Genomic DNA, 14047 nt, shown 5'->3' with positions numbered 1-14047 from the left:
AGTAGTGAAAGCCTACGTATGAAATTTAAACAGTTAATGATTCAATACTATTCACCTTAAATCAGGTGGAAGCTTCAATAATCCAGCAGATAATAGTGATGCCATTTAGATGTTTTGGTTTAAATGCATATATTTGACCATTATGTAAATAAACATCACCTTCCTTTTTGTGTAAAATCCGAAGCAATATTTTTTTGTGCATGAATAAGAATGAATAAGGGAATGAGGTTCAACATATTTGACCTCTTGCCTGCTATTTTTAACTCCTCGTCGTTACTATCCGTCCATTACAGTTATATACAAAAACAAATCTGGAGCGTGGAAACAAAAAAAACCGAAGTTGTCACCATGCCAATTAGCTAGCGGGTGCCCCAATATATAACATGGCTATATAATTAGCTTTTAGTGTCATATGGACTTTCGAGTTTGGCTGACTCATCCTACCCCGGAAGAAGGGAAGCAATTGGCTAAAGATAAGATCGGCGGAGGGCCTCCTGGGCGTTTAAAGGCACGCGGTGGGCAGCCACTCACGGACTCCTCCGCCTTTGCTATATACCCCGGGCGAGGGCTACGAGACCTGCAGCAATCTATCTCTCCCTCAATGTCTGCGGTGACAGGTAAGGTGCACCCGTTTGAAATTATTTATTCCTGTATTTATTCGTTACGTGAACGTGTGCTGTCGTGTTCTTGCATGGGTGTGCTCCGGTGGGGAAGTGCCTCTTTAGCCGTCACAGTGACGAGGTTCTCCACGAGTGACCGCTGCAGGTGAGCTGCAGGTGAGTGAGTGAGTGGAGGGAGAGTCCGCTACTTTATGGGGAAATGAGTGTGGAAATGCGTCCGTGGGTATTTGACTCAATCTGATTATCGCTGGTACTGACTGGAGCGTTTCTCGTCAAACTATTCCCCGAGTTCACTGAGCACGTGTGAATAACACATTTAACTTCCATGGAATGGGTTCAGCGTTGATACCGAGTAATGTATGTAAATGTTTTATTATTCTTAAATGCTGTGACCATTTGATCCGATAAGCACGGCTGGCTGTATATGGTGCGAAATAAGTTCAACATACATCATACTTAATTTACAGGGTTAACATGTAACATGTTTTGAATGGTTTACAAATATACTTTTCAGGCTTTGCTGAAAGTCGAGGGACTTGTAACTTATACAGTCGGTTTTTTTGCTTGCAACTGAACGAAATGCAGCTGTACCAGCACGGGACTGACATTCCAGAGATGCGCGGATAATTTGCGGGGTTCTCTTCACCGTTTTCTTGCTTATCACTTACGTGCAGTTTTCTGACAATGTTCATACATTGTGGAGAGTATAGCAGAAGTCCACCACAATCCATGTAATTATTCACGCCTCGACACATTCGCCAACCCGCAATTGACCCAGTGTGACGGAAGTTTGGTAGGGCAGGTCCTCATCCAGCAGTGGATTGACAAAAACTCTGTGTTTCTAGATTTGAAGCTTTCGTGACTGCAGGGATTCATACTCTTAGTTTTTTCGGTAAAGTCACGTAGGTAAAAAATAAAATTAAAATTAATAAAATAAAAAAAAATCACGACGTTTCGGAGGCAACACATTTGCTGTATCAATTATGACTTTGAAACCCCCCGCCCACCTCCTACGCATTTCCCATGAATATGCTAAATTCCTCTTGATATGCACATTCTTTTTGTTAAGGCGCTCTTCTTCCACCTCCAACCCAGCTTATGTATAAGCTCCTAGCTTGGCAGTGTCTCATTCTTCACCTGAAGACGGCTGCTTGCGTTGTAGCCGAAACGTCGTGAGAATTATTTTTTTTTATTATGTTTTATTTTTATTATTTTATTACTTCCCTTCTACGTGACTTTACCGAAAGAACCAAGAAGATGAATCCCTGCAGTCACGAAAGCTTTAAATCGAAATTTGATACAGCAAATCAAGTGATACAGCAAATCTGGCTGTGACGGTCCCACCTGATGATGGAGACTTGTGTTGCCTCCGAAACGTCGTGATTTTTATTATTTTATTTTATTAACTTTAATTTATTTTTTTACCTACGTGACTTTACCGAAAAAACGAAGAGTATGAAACTCTATGTTTTAGGCACATAAGAGAGGCAAGTACTGTATAGATCGTAATTGGTATGTAGGCCTGCTTGCTTTGTACGGATGTTACACACACACAAATGGTTGTGCCAGTCCAGTAAATGCGATCGTTACACAATTTTAGAGTAACTCTGCCATCTGCTCATGTAAGCACTTTGAACAAAAAAACAAGGATACATTCCTCAGATCAACAAGATTATTTGGGCCTTCGGATCTAAGGTCATCTGTTTAATGATCACTTTTTACTCTTCACTGTCCACTGCTCAGGGATCCACTCTGCAGTGTTCACGGTTCACTGTGCACTGCTCCCCGTATATTGAATTAACGAAAAGGGCACTTTCATTAACGAGGTTAACTTAGCCAGATATTCCGGACTGCTCGTATCATGTGAATTCTGTGGGGGGAAAAACACATTGATTCAATTCACCGTAACGGCACACCAAGCGTGATTGCTGTGCAAAGAATGTTTGCTATTTTATTTATTTATTAAAGACTAGTTTAAGTTATTGGCAAACAGCTGCAATGCACTCTGCATTGGATATTTTCTCCTGAACTCCTATTGCTTGGCAATTATAGATGGTCATGGAAGCACAGAAGTAAATATATATATTTTTACTATAGTTAAGCAGTTTATAATCATGTCGTACATAAGGTAGATTACCATTCATTGGAGAAGGTTAATTATGGTGGTGCAATCGTTAGCATACTATGCTCCTAATCTGGTGACCCAAGTTCGATTCACAGCCATGACTCATATCAGTGGTGACATATTTCCCCCACATCTTCGCAAACAAACACAGACCAGTATGGTAAAATATGATTTTTTTAATACTGTGACCGAAACGACATGAAGAGGCCTGAATCCAGCGGTGGCTTGACAAAGGGTTTTACATTGTAATGATTTTAAATATTATTATAAAAAATATGAGAAAAGTGACATTTTTCACACGTGTGTCTGTGTTCTGGCCAGACAAGGTCTCCTATGAGGAGCTGAAGCGGTTGCTGCAGAGCAGAGACGTCAGAGTGTTCGACGTGCGGGAGCCATGTGAAACGGAGGAGGGAATGATACCTTCAGCCATCAACATTCCAGGTACAGCCACAGCCATCTCAATCAGCCACTCCATAATTAATTGAATCGCATTTGTTTATTGATTCAATAATGAACTCTTTCACGGTACATGTTGCCTTCTACTAAATTCTACCAAATCTCTTTCATATCATGATCATCGTTGATATTTGAGTTAGATCACATGAGGAAAATGCTAATATGTGTTGTACAACCCTTCCTCTTCCCAACACAGCCAAATAAAGCTGTCACGTGAACAAACGTGCCATTTAATTTCTGCTTTCACAAACCAGTGTGTTGTTGAAGAGTAATCCCACTAAATTTAACATTTGGGTACAGACAATCCGCCGGTAGTGGCAAACACAATCATCAGGCAGTTGCCAGATTTGTGAAAATCTCCAGTGTTGGGCCTTAAAAAAGCCGAAGTGTTAAATTCCCTTTCAAACATTTATCCATTTCATTAATTCACTCATTGAAGTACAACCACTATTCACACATTCAGCCACTCATTAACTAATTCACCAAATTACATTTTTCTAATTTAATTAATTTAATCATTCCCTCATTCATGTACATCCACTTTTCACTAATTTAGCCAAATACTTTTCTACATTCACTCATTCATCAATGTGATCACTCATTAAGGTACAACCACTATCCACTCATTCTGCCAATCACTCATCATTGTATATACACATTCAGGTTACAGCTCCATTTCACTCATTCACTTTCATTTATTCACTCATGCATTAATTATTTCACTCATTCAGGTACAGCTGGTATTCGCTTATTCATTTATCATCCCTTCACAAATAGAATTATAGTTCAACACTGATATTCACTTACATTAATTGGGCACGTTAAACATTAAACTGTTGTTTTGCGATGTATATCATTAAATAAGGACTGACTACAGCACTGTACTTTCCGTAGACTTTCAACCACTTTGCACCCACATACCACCGCCCATTGCATAACCGCAAGCATTGTGATACAATCATTAAAAAAGAAAAACAAAAAACTGGTTCGTCTTCTTTCGCTGAATCCTGTTTCGTTGGCTTTTGTGCTGTGCTAAAGAAACAGAACGGTGATTTCGGTACAAAATGCTGTGTGCTCACTACGGTTTCACGACACAATATCAATATTTTACTAAATACGATGATTCATAGAAATGTCCGTTTCCCATAACTTTGTGAATGTATATGGCACCTCTGTTGTATTTTGATTCCTTTTGTCATGCTTTCAGTACGAATAAAGATGACTTAAAGGGTTCTTCAAGTGCAGTTCACGTAACACAAGCCTGCCACAAGTCTTCCAATCACTGCAACTTTACAATCTATCATAATAAAAAAAAAACTCGTAAACAGAAATGCCTTAAAATAAAAAGATATAATCTGCGACGTTTCGGGAATTACCCTCTTGGTCAGATATGAAGAAGAGCCATTGCCCACAACGTCGGAACATATTTAATATATTAAAATTTTTCTTACTAAATATATTTGTATATATACAGTTTACGTATATTTTCATATGTATATTCTTATTTGCATATTTTATATAAGTGTATTTTTCTTTTGAGGCGGTGTTATTGACGAGTATCTTGTTTGTTTTTTCTGTTGACTGTGCTTGCTAGTGCACCACCGCCAACACAGCAGCAGCAAGCAGCATCACCAAATCACGTGTTTACAATCCATAGTGCTGAAAATAATGACAAAATTAAATTAACCGCAAAAAAATAATTTTCATTAATCGCCAAGTCGTCCATTACGCTCGATCATATTTTACCCAGGATTAATTGAATGAATAATGGCGTATCACTTACAACTTTACAATTATTGCCTTTGTATGTGTGTCAGGATGTCAAATATACATTAAATAAATACAAGAGCAACGATAATCAATACTGATGCCACCATGTTGTCATGGTTAGCATACTGGACTTGCCATCCTGCTTCTGTCTACTCCTGAGAATAAATGGGCACATAACAGTTCGTCCATCGGCAGGTCGCGTGTGGTGAGGAAAAGTGTGAGTGCTCTCATTTTTTCCCGAGATGTCTCGCCAGCGTGGAAGAGTAGGCCAAATACCTCACAGAGAGGTTCTCTAGAGCTCCCTCTAGTGGAGGCCCTTCCTCCAGACGCGGCGTAAGAATGTAATAAAAGGCCTGCGCCACTTTATTACCTTTACTTAATCACGAAATATTGACATTTAACAAAACGGACGATACCATTATCGTGAATCTTATATCGTGGCATCACCACATTGCGGCACACCCTCGTGCTTCAGCCAGTGCGAAGTTGGCGATGAGAGTTAATTTTCCATCGGGGAAACAATTGTGCCACTTGTGATTTGGCCCAGATTTATTACATGGGTATAACATCACACACTTGCGGTTATAATACTGTACAGCAGAGGGGAGAACTCGACCAAGAGTACCGCCATCGTGGAGATGGAATGATGAGATAAGTTCATTTGTAAGAGTGAGATGGATGGTAGCAGCATTGGACCGTGAGGAATGATGACCGCATGGGGTGGTTTACATCCAGTAATGGATAGATAATGACTGTTAATGATATAATTCACATGTATAAATAACATGAATGCAAAATGTCAGAGAGAACACGGGTCTGTGCACTGCACACGAGTTATTTAACCTTTTTTAGAAAAATATTATTTCCATAACCCGCGCCCCTTTCGATGTTTGTCCCGAACACGCACTCCTGTGTTGCACAATGTTTTCAAGAACGTAATGTTCTTGTCGTTACTTGCTTTGTCTAACAAAAAAAAGATGACATTTTTATCTGGGCTTTTTGTTGTAATTTTTTTTATTTTGTTTGCAATATTTAAAAAAAAACACACCTTTGTGAGACGAATGTTTACAGTCTCTTTCTTCAAAATAACTTGTTTTAACAGGTGGCCCGCTGATATTGTCAGTACTCCTTCTGTCAACAACAAAACTGTGCTCGAGCTCACGATGGGGGATGAATGGACATGGCCATGCCACTTGACTGTAAATCCTCAGGTCAATGCTGTGATTGTTCTAAATACTTGTGATAGTATCTAGAATTATAATGATGCCCTTAAGAGTATGGGCCTAGCAATGGGATAATTGGGCAATTTTATGAAAGAGCGTAAATGTGTGAAAACACTGCCTGAGACCAGGGGGCTGCAATGTGACACTTCTATGCAGTGCTGCCAACTTCTCAAATCGGAAAATTGCCAAATTAACCTCAAAAGGTCACCAGATGTCGCAAAATATCACTTTTAATGTCGTCAAAATGTCACTTAGCAATTTACCAAAAGCGGTTCACGTAACTAAATTGATACAGAACACTTAATACACTACTGGAATCGCTCCTAAATTTGCATGTCCTTGTCCCAGAAAGTCACAGGAATCGTCATTAGTCGCTTTGCAAAAAAAAAAATCGCAAAGGAAAGCCAAAACATCTCTTGATCTCGTGACAAAAATCACGATGTTGGAAACACTGCTTACATGTGGTTACTGGCAACACTTACACAGCAATCGAATAAGCTCTAAATAGTTTGTTGAAAGGGGGGGGGTCAACATTTTCCACTCTCCTAACTCTCCTGCACCATTCTTTATCATCCCTCTCTACTCTGGACTGTGCGGGTCTAAACATTTCTTCCCTTGCTGTGCCCTTCCAGTGGGGAAGATCAACGACGCTTTCATCCGAGATTCTGGCACCTTCAAGGGCCTCTACGGGGTGGACATGCCGCACAAGGAAGACAACATTGTGGTTTACTGCCGATCTGGAATGCGTGGACAAACAGCACTTTACAGTCTGCGAAAACTCGGCTACACAAAGTACGCACTCTCAGTTCTGGTTTTAACCCATTCACAATGCGGAGACGTGTTTGTTTTGTCCAGGTCGAGGGCAAACTGGTGTCGGAGATCATTGTTCGGAGTTGGGATTCCGATCTGTTTCAGCGACAGCACTTGTTTAACCTCCAGGATTGTTACAGCACTGATAAATAATCCCTTGTGTTTTTTGGGGGTGGGGGGGAGACCAATAGTAAAGGCTAAAAACAAGCGTAGAACAAATATACCTTACAAGCAGGTATAGGCATGTTCATATTTTTTTTTACAAGCACTGGCTGATCTTATTTACAAATCCAGTATTATCTGGATAACACTCACTTAACCCAACCATTAATTTTGGGGCGCCACGCTGGCGGGATGTTAACTACCTCAACTAGTCTAGAGGAGATCATGGGTTTGATCCCGACCTTGATGCTTATATATTTGGAGTTTGCACGTCCTCCCCGTGGTCGCGTCGATTTTTCTCCGGGTCCTCCAGTTTTTTCCTTCACATTTCTAAAAATGCATTTAGAGAATTTGGCTGCGATAAATGTCCACATGATAAGCAACTTCGTTGAGCTATAATTTAATTTGTGGCCAGGTCGCTTCTGAACAGAGCTATATAGATCAGTAGGCCTTAACTGGTAAAATTAAAAATAATTCATTTTGGTTCAGTTTTAGTTTATATTTCTATTCTCTATTCTGTATCATGCATATTACTACATAATGGGCTTTTCCCCTATCCAATTGAAATACTGTATAAGTTAATATACTTTGATTTATGCACGTGACTACTGTATTTAGTATAACATTAATTCAGAGGCCTTTAGCTTACGATTGTTTTTTTTAAAGACCTTGTCCATCTGCTCCTTTGGGTGAGTAAGAGTTATTTTAACTAAATTTTCCATCAATGATAAAATGCACTTGTGTTTGACAGGTGTGAAGGTCTTTAATGGCCACAAGCAGACTTTGTAATAGCACCAAGATATGACCTGTTCACAACATACTGCCTCTGACTTTGAGGTCAAGATCGCGGTTTTAACTTTTAACACCCGGTCGTAGGTCATGAGCACTCGTTCCACGTTTATGTAACCCAGTCAACCTATTAAAATACAATTTCATAGTTCATATATATAAAACACATTCCTGCGGAGGGAGCTGGTAGGAACGTTGGGTTGCTCGGTCAATGGCCAGGGTCAACGGCAGCGTGGTGTATTCCGCAAATATGGCCGACTGTGAGGGCGGGCACAAGCCGGCGTGAGTAGGTTAAATGTTGAGTTTTATAAGGGCACCACGGGGTGACCAGCCCCTCCCTACCCAGCCACACCCTCCCCACCCAGCCCCTCCCCACCCTCCCTACCCAGCCCCTCCCCACCCTCCCCTCTCCAACCAGCCCCACCCCTCTCATTTTTTGATGCACGATGGACGGACACAATAATCCCCTGTGGGTTGGTGGAACCAGGTGGTTCCTACCAGTAAAAGCTAAATTCCAGCTATCCTCGATTCACCCATGGATACAGTCCTCCCCACGTTTTCTACTGGTCAGTGCAGGTTTGTGAAGAAGAGGGGAGAGGAGAGGACTGGGTCTGATATCACTTTCCACTTTAATTAGGCATGGCCAGGGATTAAACTCAGGAAATGGGTTCATAGCGCACCGTGCTAAGCCGTGTACCACTGCTCCACCCTGTAATTCATATAAAGGACGGGCAGAACAAGGAAGTGCTGCTGCTGCATTAGTCTTGTTCCTCTTCATTTGCGATCGTACAGAATAACAACAGATGAAAGAAAAACATAAATCATGAGATTAATTTATATCATGGAGGGAAAAATCAGACCTCGACATTCTGATTGGATGGTCCTTTTCAGACTTTGAGCACATTGATCAAAGTTCAGCAAATGTAATTAATAATTTAGTTAAATAACTTAAAATGTAGAAATGGTGAGTAATACTACTGATAGAGTGGCAGCCATAGCAGTGGACTCACTCGTGCATAAGGCCACCATGGAGATGGAGCAATGAATATGAATTCGCCTGTATGCAGGATCTAGATTGTTTCATTTCAAGAAAGGCAGTGATAGCGATGGCATTGGTAAGTCTTCATCCAGCAGTGGATAGATCATGGCTGATGCCGATGATGAAGTTACCTTAATTTTTTTATGAAAAGCCAAGTGCAATGTGGTCTCAGATTGTAAGTCACAATATTTTGGTTGACCATGGCCTTAAACATTACTTTTGTCTACATGTGTATGTTTAGTTGTTGAGCAGTGCTAACAATGAAAGTGGCAGTCAGGTGGTTTTTCATCTGCTTACTGCTGCCAAGTGGGTTCCCTACCCTTTATTTAGGCATTTGTAAATACAACGGGCAATTGTGTCGTTTAATAACTAAAACGCAAACAAATAAGTAACTGATTTTGAGGGCAATTGTAGCCAGCTTGTGTACACTGCACGGTGTCCTAGCAAGCAGGTTAAAATAACCAACAAGCCAGAAATGTCAACATTTCAGGGCCATGCGACTGTCACTGCCCAACAATATTAACAAGGACAGGACCCAGGGTGACTGAAGAAGGTCAACGGAAAGCATTCATCATCGATTCATCAAACAAGGCTGCATCCTCTGTTATTTATGCAAGTGTAATAAGGGACTCGATCCTGGTTCTGTCTCCGTCGTCCTTTATTCGGGTTCTTACACTTTTCCCGCACGGCCCTCGCTCAGAGCTCTCCCCTTGGCAGCTCCGTAGCTGCCCTCGCTCCCGTAGCCTCCACACCTCTGCAGCTCCGCTGCAGACCCCCTGTGCAGTCCTCCGGCTGCCCTCACTGCAGCCCCATCGCTGCCCTCACTGCAGCTCCACCGCTGCCCGTTGTTCCTCCGTGCTTGGTCACCGCTGGCCGACGGTGCCAAGTCTTACCCTCCGTGTATCTGGCGATCTCGCCACTCCTCGACCTCCGCCCTGCGTGGCCTCACTCTAACTCTGTCTCCCACACTCCCCCGTCTCTTCCGGTATCTCTCCCTTAAGACCTCACCCCTCTCTCCCACGTGACCTAACTCCTCCCCCCATGACGTCATATCCGCGAAGCCGTTTACGCCCGCATTACACAAGGATATATTATGCAAGCCGTCCACGAATTCAAGTTTTAAATAGAACCAATGCATTGGCAATGAATAATTGAGCCAAGTCAATGTGTATGTTGTTGTTCTGTTACTTGTTATACAGTGTATTACAATATCATAATTAGATTTCATCTAACATTTAAATAGTAAAAGCATCTCAAGGGAAACCATATTTGAATAATCAACACATACAGACAAAGTTAATCAATTTATTTGTACAAAAATCTAAATAAAATCACGGGTTGAACAGATTGAGCAGCAGCGAGATGCACACGCCATCTCGACCGCTGTAGCCCCACCGCATAGAAGAGGCTGATTTGTAATCGTTGGGGCCAACAACATCTGCAGCTATAGGGAAGATCGGGAGGGGTGACGTTTGGGATGGAGATGGAAGGGCAAATTTTAGGGAGTTTGTTTAGGCCATTACCATACCTGTCAACTCCTTATCAGTGGCTACCTTATTGCAGACAAATTCAGACCTTATTGGTCACCCCGTGCCCTTATAAATCTCAACGTTCATCCTACAAAGTCCCACCACAAAGTCCCACCACAAGGGAGAAACACAGACAAATAGACAAAACAATGTTTGCACATATTAAAAAGGCTGTATGCCGTATGGACCTGCAAACTCAATTTCCCTGTACAAGAATACGGGTAAACCGTATGGGTTGACAGGTATGCATTAGTAATCAATGGAAGAGGGATAGTTCTGCCCGATTCTATCTCGTTCAATTATTGTACGTTGTATGTACTGAATATTAGTTGTGAATGTACACTGAATGGGTATTACTTCGTGAGCAGTTTAAATTGTCTTTCCTATGGAGAGACTGGCTCCCTCCATACGAATGTGAAATTTCTACCACCGGCTCAACACCACCAGCAAAGATGAAAGATGGGCATCACCCTGCACTACTTCAAGCAGAGAGCAGCTGGAGTTCGATTCCCAGCCACAGCTAACAGCCACGGGGAGCAAACAAATCTGCTCCTGGGTTCCCTCCCGCCAACTGTTTCACCAACCCGCACTGACCAGAAAAAAAACCCTCGTTATCGGTGTGGCGAGGCCTTCATCTATTGGTGGATTGAGAATGGCTTAGATTGCATTTTTTGTAGAAGTTATACACTCGTATTTGTGCTGTTTCATTTGCAGGTCGCGCAACTACACGGGGGGCTACACAGAATGGAATTCCAAGGCCAAGAAGATGTGATTCAGCATCACCTTCATGGCTCTGCTCAGGCCAATGCGCACACCTGAATGACTTGATATTTGACTGTTTTCATATACAGTAATTACAGTATGTGTGTTGTATGTGTGTGTGTACACACGCACAGAATGTTGTCAATATAAATGTTTTTATTTAATTTTTATATATATATGTTCATGGTTAAATATTTAGTAAATTCAAACGTAATGCTACTGAATCATTTTGGGGGAAATAAGTGTATACAATTCAGGAGAGGGGTTTAAAATAATAAGTATATTACATGCTGCATAGTATATATTTGTGTATTTATGCAGTACAATTACACATGGCTATGATGCTATATACATTCAACAAACCTCTCTGACATTAATTGAGTCCACTATTGTGCTGGTGGGGTTTTTAATAAAATCTTAGACATAATATAATCATATCGGAAACTCAAATGATTAAACCAAAACATGATTGTTCTGATCGTGTCTTATCTTGTAGGTGCATACCTAGGCAGTGTGTTTCAAACACTTCAAATATTAATTTGAATGCTTTTTTGAATGAGAAAAACACTTCAATCTATGGTCAATGCATCATGGCACCCTTTTGATCTAACTCCAGTACATTTTCATAAGATACATCAATGGGTGTGACATCGATATATCCTGTTGGGTGGCACACTTCAGAACTTTAAAGCCTTTTCTCATTAATGGGAGCTCCAAGCTTGTGTCGGACAGCCCAAGAAACACAGCCTGGGTGCGTGTCTGTCTGTCCGTCTGTCTGTAGGCGGGAGGGAGGGAGTGTTATGGAATCATCCTGTTTATAAAACTGGCCAAAGTACTCAAAGGGTTGCCCAAAGTTAGAGATAGGACAGCCTGGGTGCGTGTCTGTCTGTCCGTCTGTCTGTAGGCAGGAGGGAGGGAGGGAGTGTTATGGAATCATCCTGTTTATAAAACTGGCCAAAGTACTCAAAGGGTTGCCCAAAGTTAGAGATAGGACAGGTCCTCTCCAGCACAGTCGCTATCACAGCCCCGTCGTCTCATTGCACCCTCAGCGCGCACCGCATCCTGCACACCTTCCATGAGTTCTGGTCATTAAATGCCTCCCGAGGACAAATGCATTCTGAAAATGATTCCAGAACCCCCATGAATGCGTATGAATGTTCTTCCTTGTTTGGATGAGACCTGCCTTTTGAAGCGATTCAGGGAGCAATATGCAGTTATTAAATGCTCAGAAATGCATTGTAAGCATATATGTATGGTTAATGGGTGCTCCATCTTCACCAACATAAGACTGTATTAATAGATGTGTTTTTAACAAATTGTAACATACGGTGTATAATGGTGAAGACCCATATGCATTTTTGAATGATGTATGAAGGCAACGATCGTGAAATGATATTGCACATAATTTTAGCATTGCATAATCCAGCTATGCTTAGAAGATGTTCATAAAATTTGCATGGAATTGTGTCACAAACATTTAATTTAGACAAAAAGAAAATCTAACTGGGCATGTCAGCTAATAAAAACTTTTTTTTTTGGTCCATGAAAAAAGATTGAAACACCAATTCCTCATATAGAAACAAATCAATTAGTAAACAGAACTTGTGTTTGAATATCAAAATAAGAAAACTTTTAAATATTTAAAACATTGACATTGAGTGCACTTTGGCAGAGCAGAAACTGGAAATAATTTATTTTTTTATCTTATAAATGAACAAAAGGGACACCATCATGCCAAATGTGTGCATGGGTCTCCATCTGTAACAAGTGAATATTTGACTAATGTATCCGCCATATGAGACACTCAGGAAAAGTGAGGCACACCCCAAACTTGCGCCTGGTGTTAATAAATATATACAAATATGGTCGCAAGCACATCTGTGTAGTGACATCGCTGGATGCCACCATGTTGTGGTGTAGTACCGGCCCTAGAGGGGCACGGTGTGCGCTGGACAATAGCGCTGGGTGGCACCAGGCTGTAAGTGCAGTGCCGGCCCTACAGGATAGGGTGTGTGAGTGCCAACCGAAGGCTAAGGTTGTGTGAGGCCATGGCACTCTGGTTGACCCGGGAGGACACGTGACCGGTTAAGTTGACAGAGGGGCCCCAAGAGAGGGCTAGGGGGGTCACGTGATTGGGACCCAGATCCTTCCCGAGGGTTCTGGAAGGTGGACGTGGCCAAGGGCGGAGCCGGCCACGCCACAGAGAATAGAAGCCGGGTCCCGAGAGGGACCAGCGTTGTTCATCTCGGGAAAGAAACCCTTCGTCTACGATCTCCGTTCAACGAGTCTTCCAGCACGTGGACCCGGGCAGATGTTGTAGTCCCGGGTCCGTAGTAACAGTTAAGTGGTAACTAGTGTAGTTAGCCGGGTGGTCACCACCTTAGGTTGTTATTCTGTTAAGGGGAAGTTACCCCGTGTGTTGGAACTGAATAAATGTGTTGCCTCCAAAGTCTACGTCTGCGACTCATGGCACCCATTACATATGTATCCACAACGTCTACTTTAAAATGCAGGTGGGGGGGGGGGGGTGAAAGTGCATCTTATAATGCAGATAATAGGGTTATAGTTTTCCGACTAGCCGAGGGGCGCCACGGTGACGAGATGTTAACTACCTCGCCCGGTATACAGGGGTCGTGGGTTCGATTCCAACCCTAACACCTGGATATTTAGAGTTTGCATGTTCTCCCCGTGGTCGTGTGGATTTTTCTCCGGGGTTTCCCTCCACATTTAGAGTCGTGCATTTAGAGTGTTTGGCTACAATG

At 42.0% G+C, this 14047-nt stretch overlaps 1 protein-coding gene across 1 annotated transcript; it reads left to right on the top strand.

Annotated features, from left to right (window-relative positions):
• Window positions 1-486: 486 nt before the first annotated feature.
• On the top strand, window positions 487-13668 carry LOC144932228 (thiosulfate:glutathione sulfurtransferase-like). The gene is made up of 4 exons (XM_078856178.1): window positions 487-617; window positions 3067-3186; window positions 6827-6986; window positions 11238-13668. Exons 1-4 carry the CDS (start codon window positions 602-604, stop codon window positions 11293-11295), a joined length of 354 nt encoding a protein of 117 aa, XP_078712304.1. The 5' UTR covers window positions 487-601; the 3' UTR covers window positions 11296-13668.
• Window positions 13669-14047: the final 379 nt, after the last annotated feature.

Source organism: Lampetra fluviatilis, chromosome 5, assembly GCF_964198595.1.
Source record: "Lampetra fluviatilis chromosome 5, kcLamFluv1.1, whole genome shotgun sequence".
In the NCBI taxonomy this organism is placed as follows: Eukaryota; Metazoa; Chordata; class Hyperoartia; order Petromyzontiformes; family Petromyzontidae; genus Lampetra; species Lampetra fluviatilis.
The sequence above is the reverse complement of the archived record's forward strand: the minus strand, read 5'-3'. Positions and strand labels throughout refer to the sequence as shown.

Coding starts and splice junctions, on each gene's coding strand:
- LOC144932228 (XM_078856178.1), top strand. Junction 3,187..6,826: donor TTCAGCCATCAACATTCCAG/GTACAGCCACAG, acceptor GTGCCCTTCCAG/TGGGGAAGATCAACGACGCT. Junction 6,987..11,237: donor CGAAAACTCGGCTACACAAA/GTACGCACTCTC, acceptor TTTCATTTGCAG/GTCGCGCAACTACACGGGGG.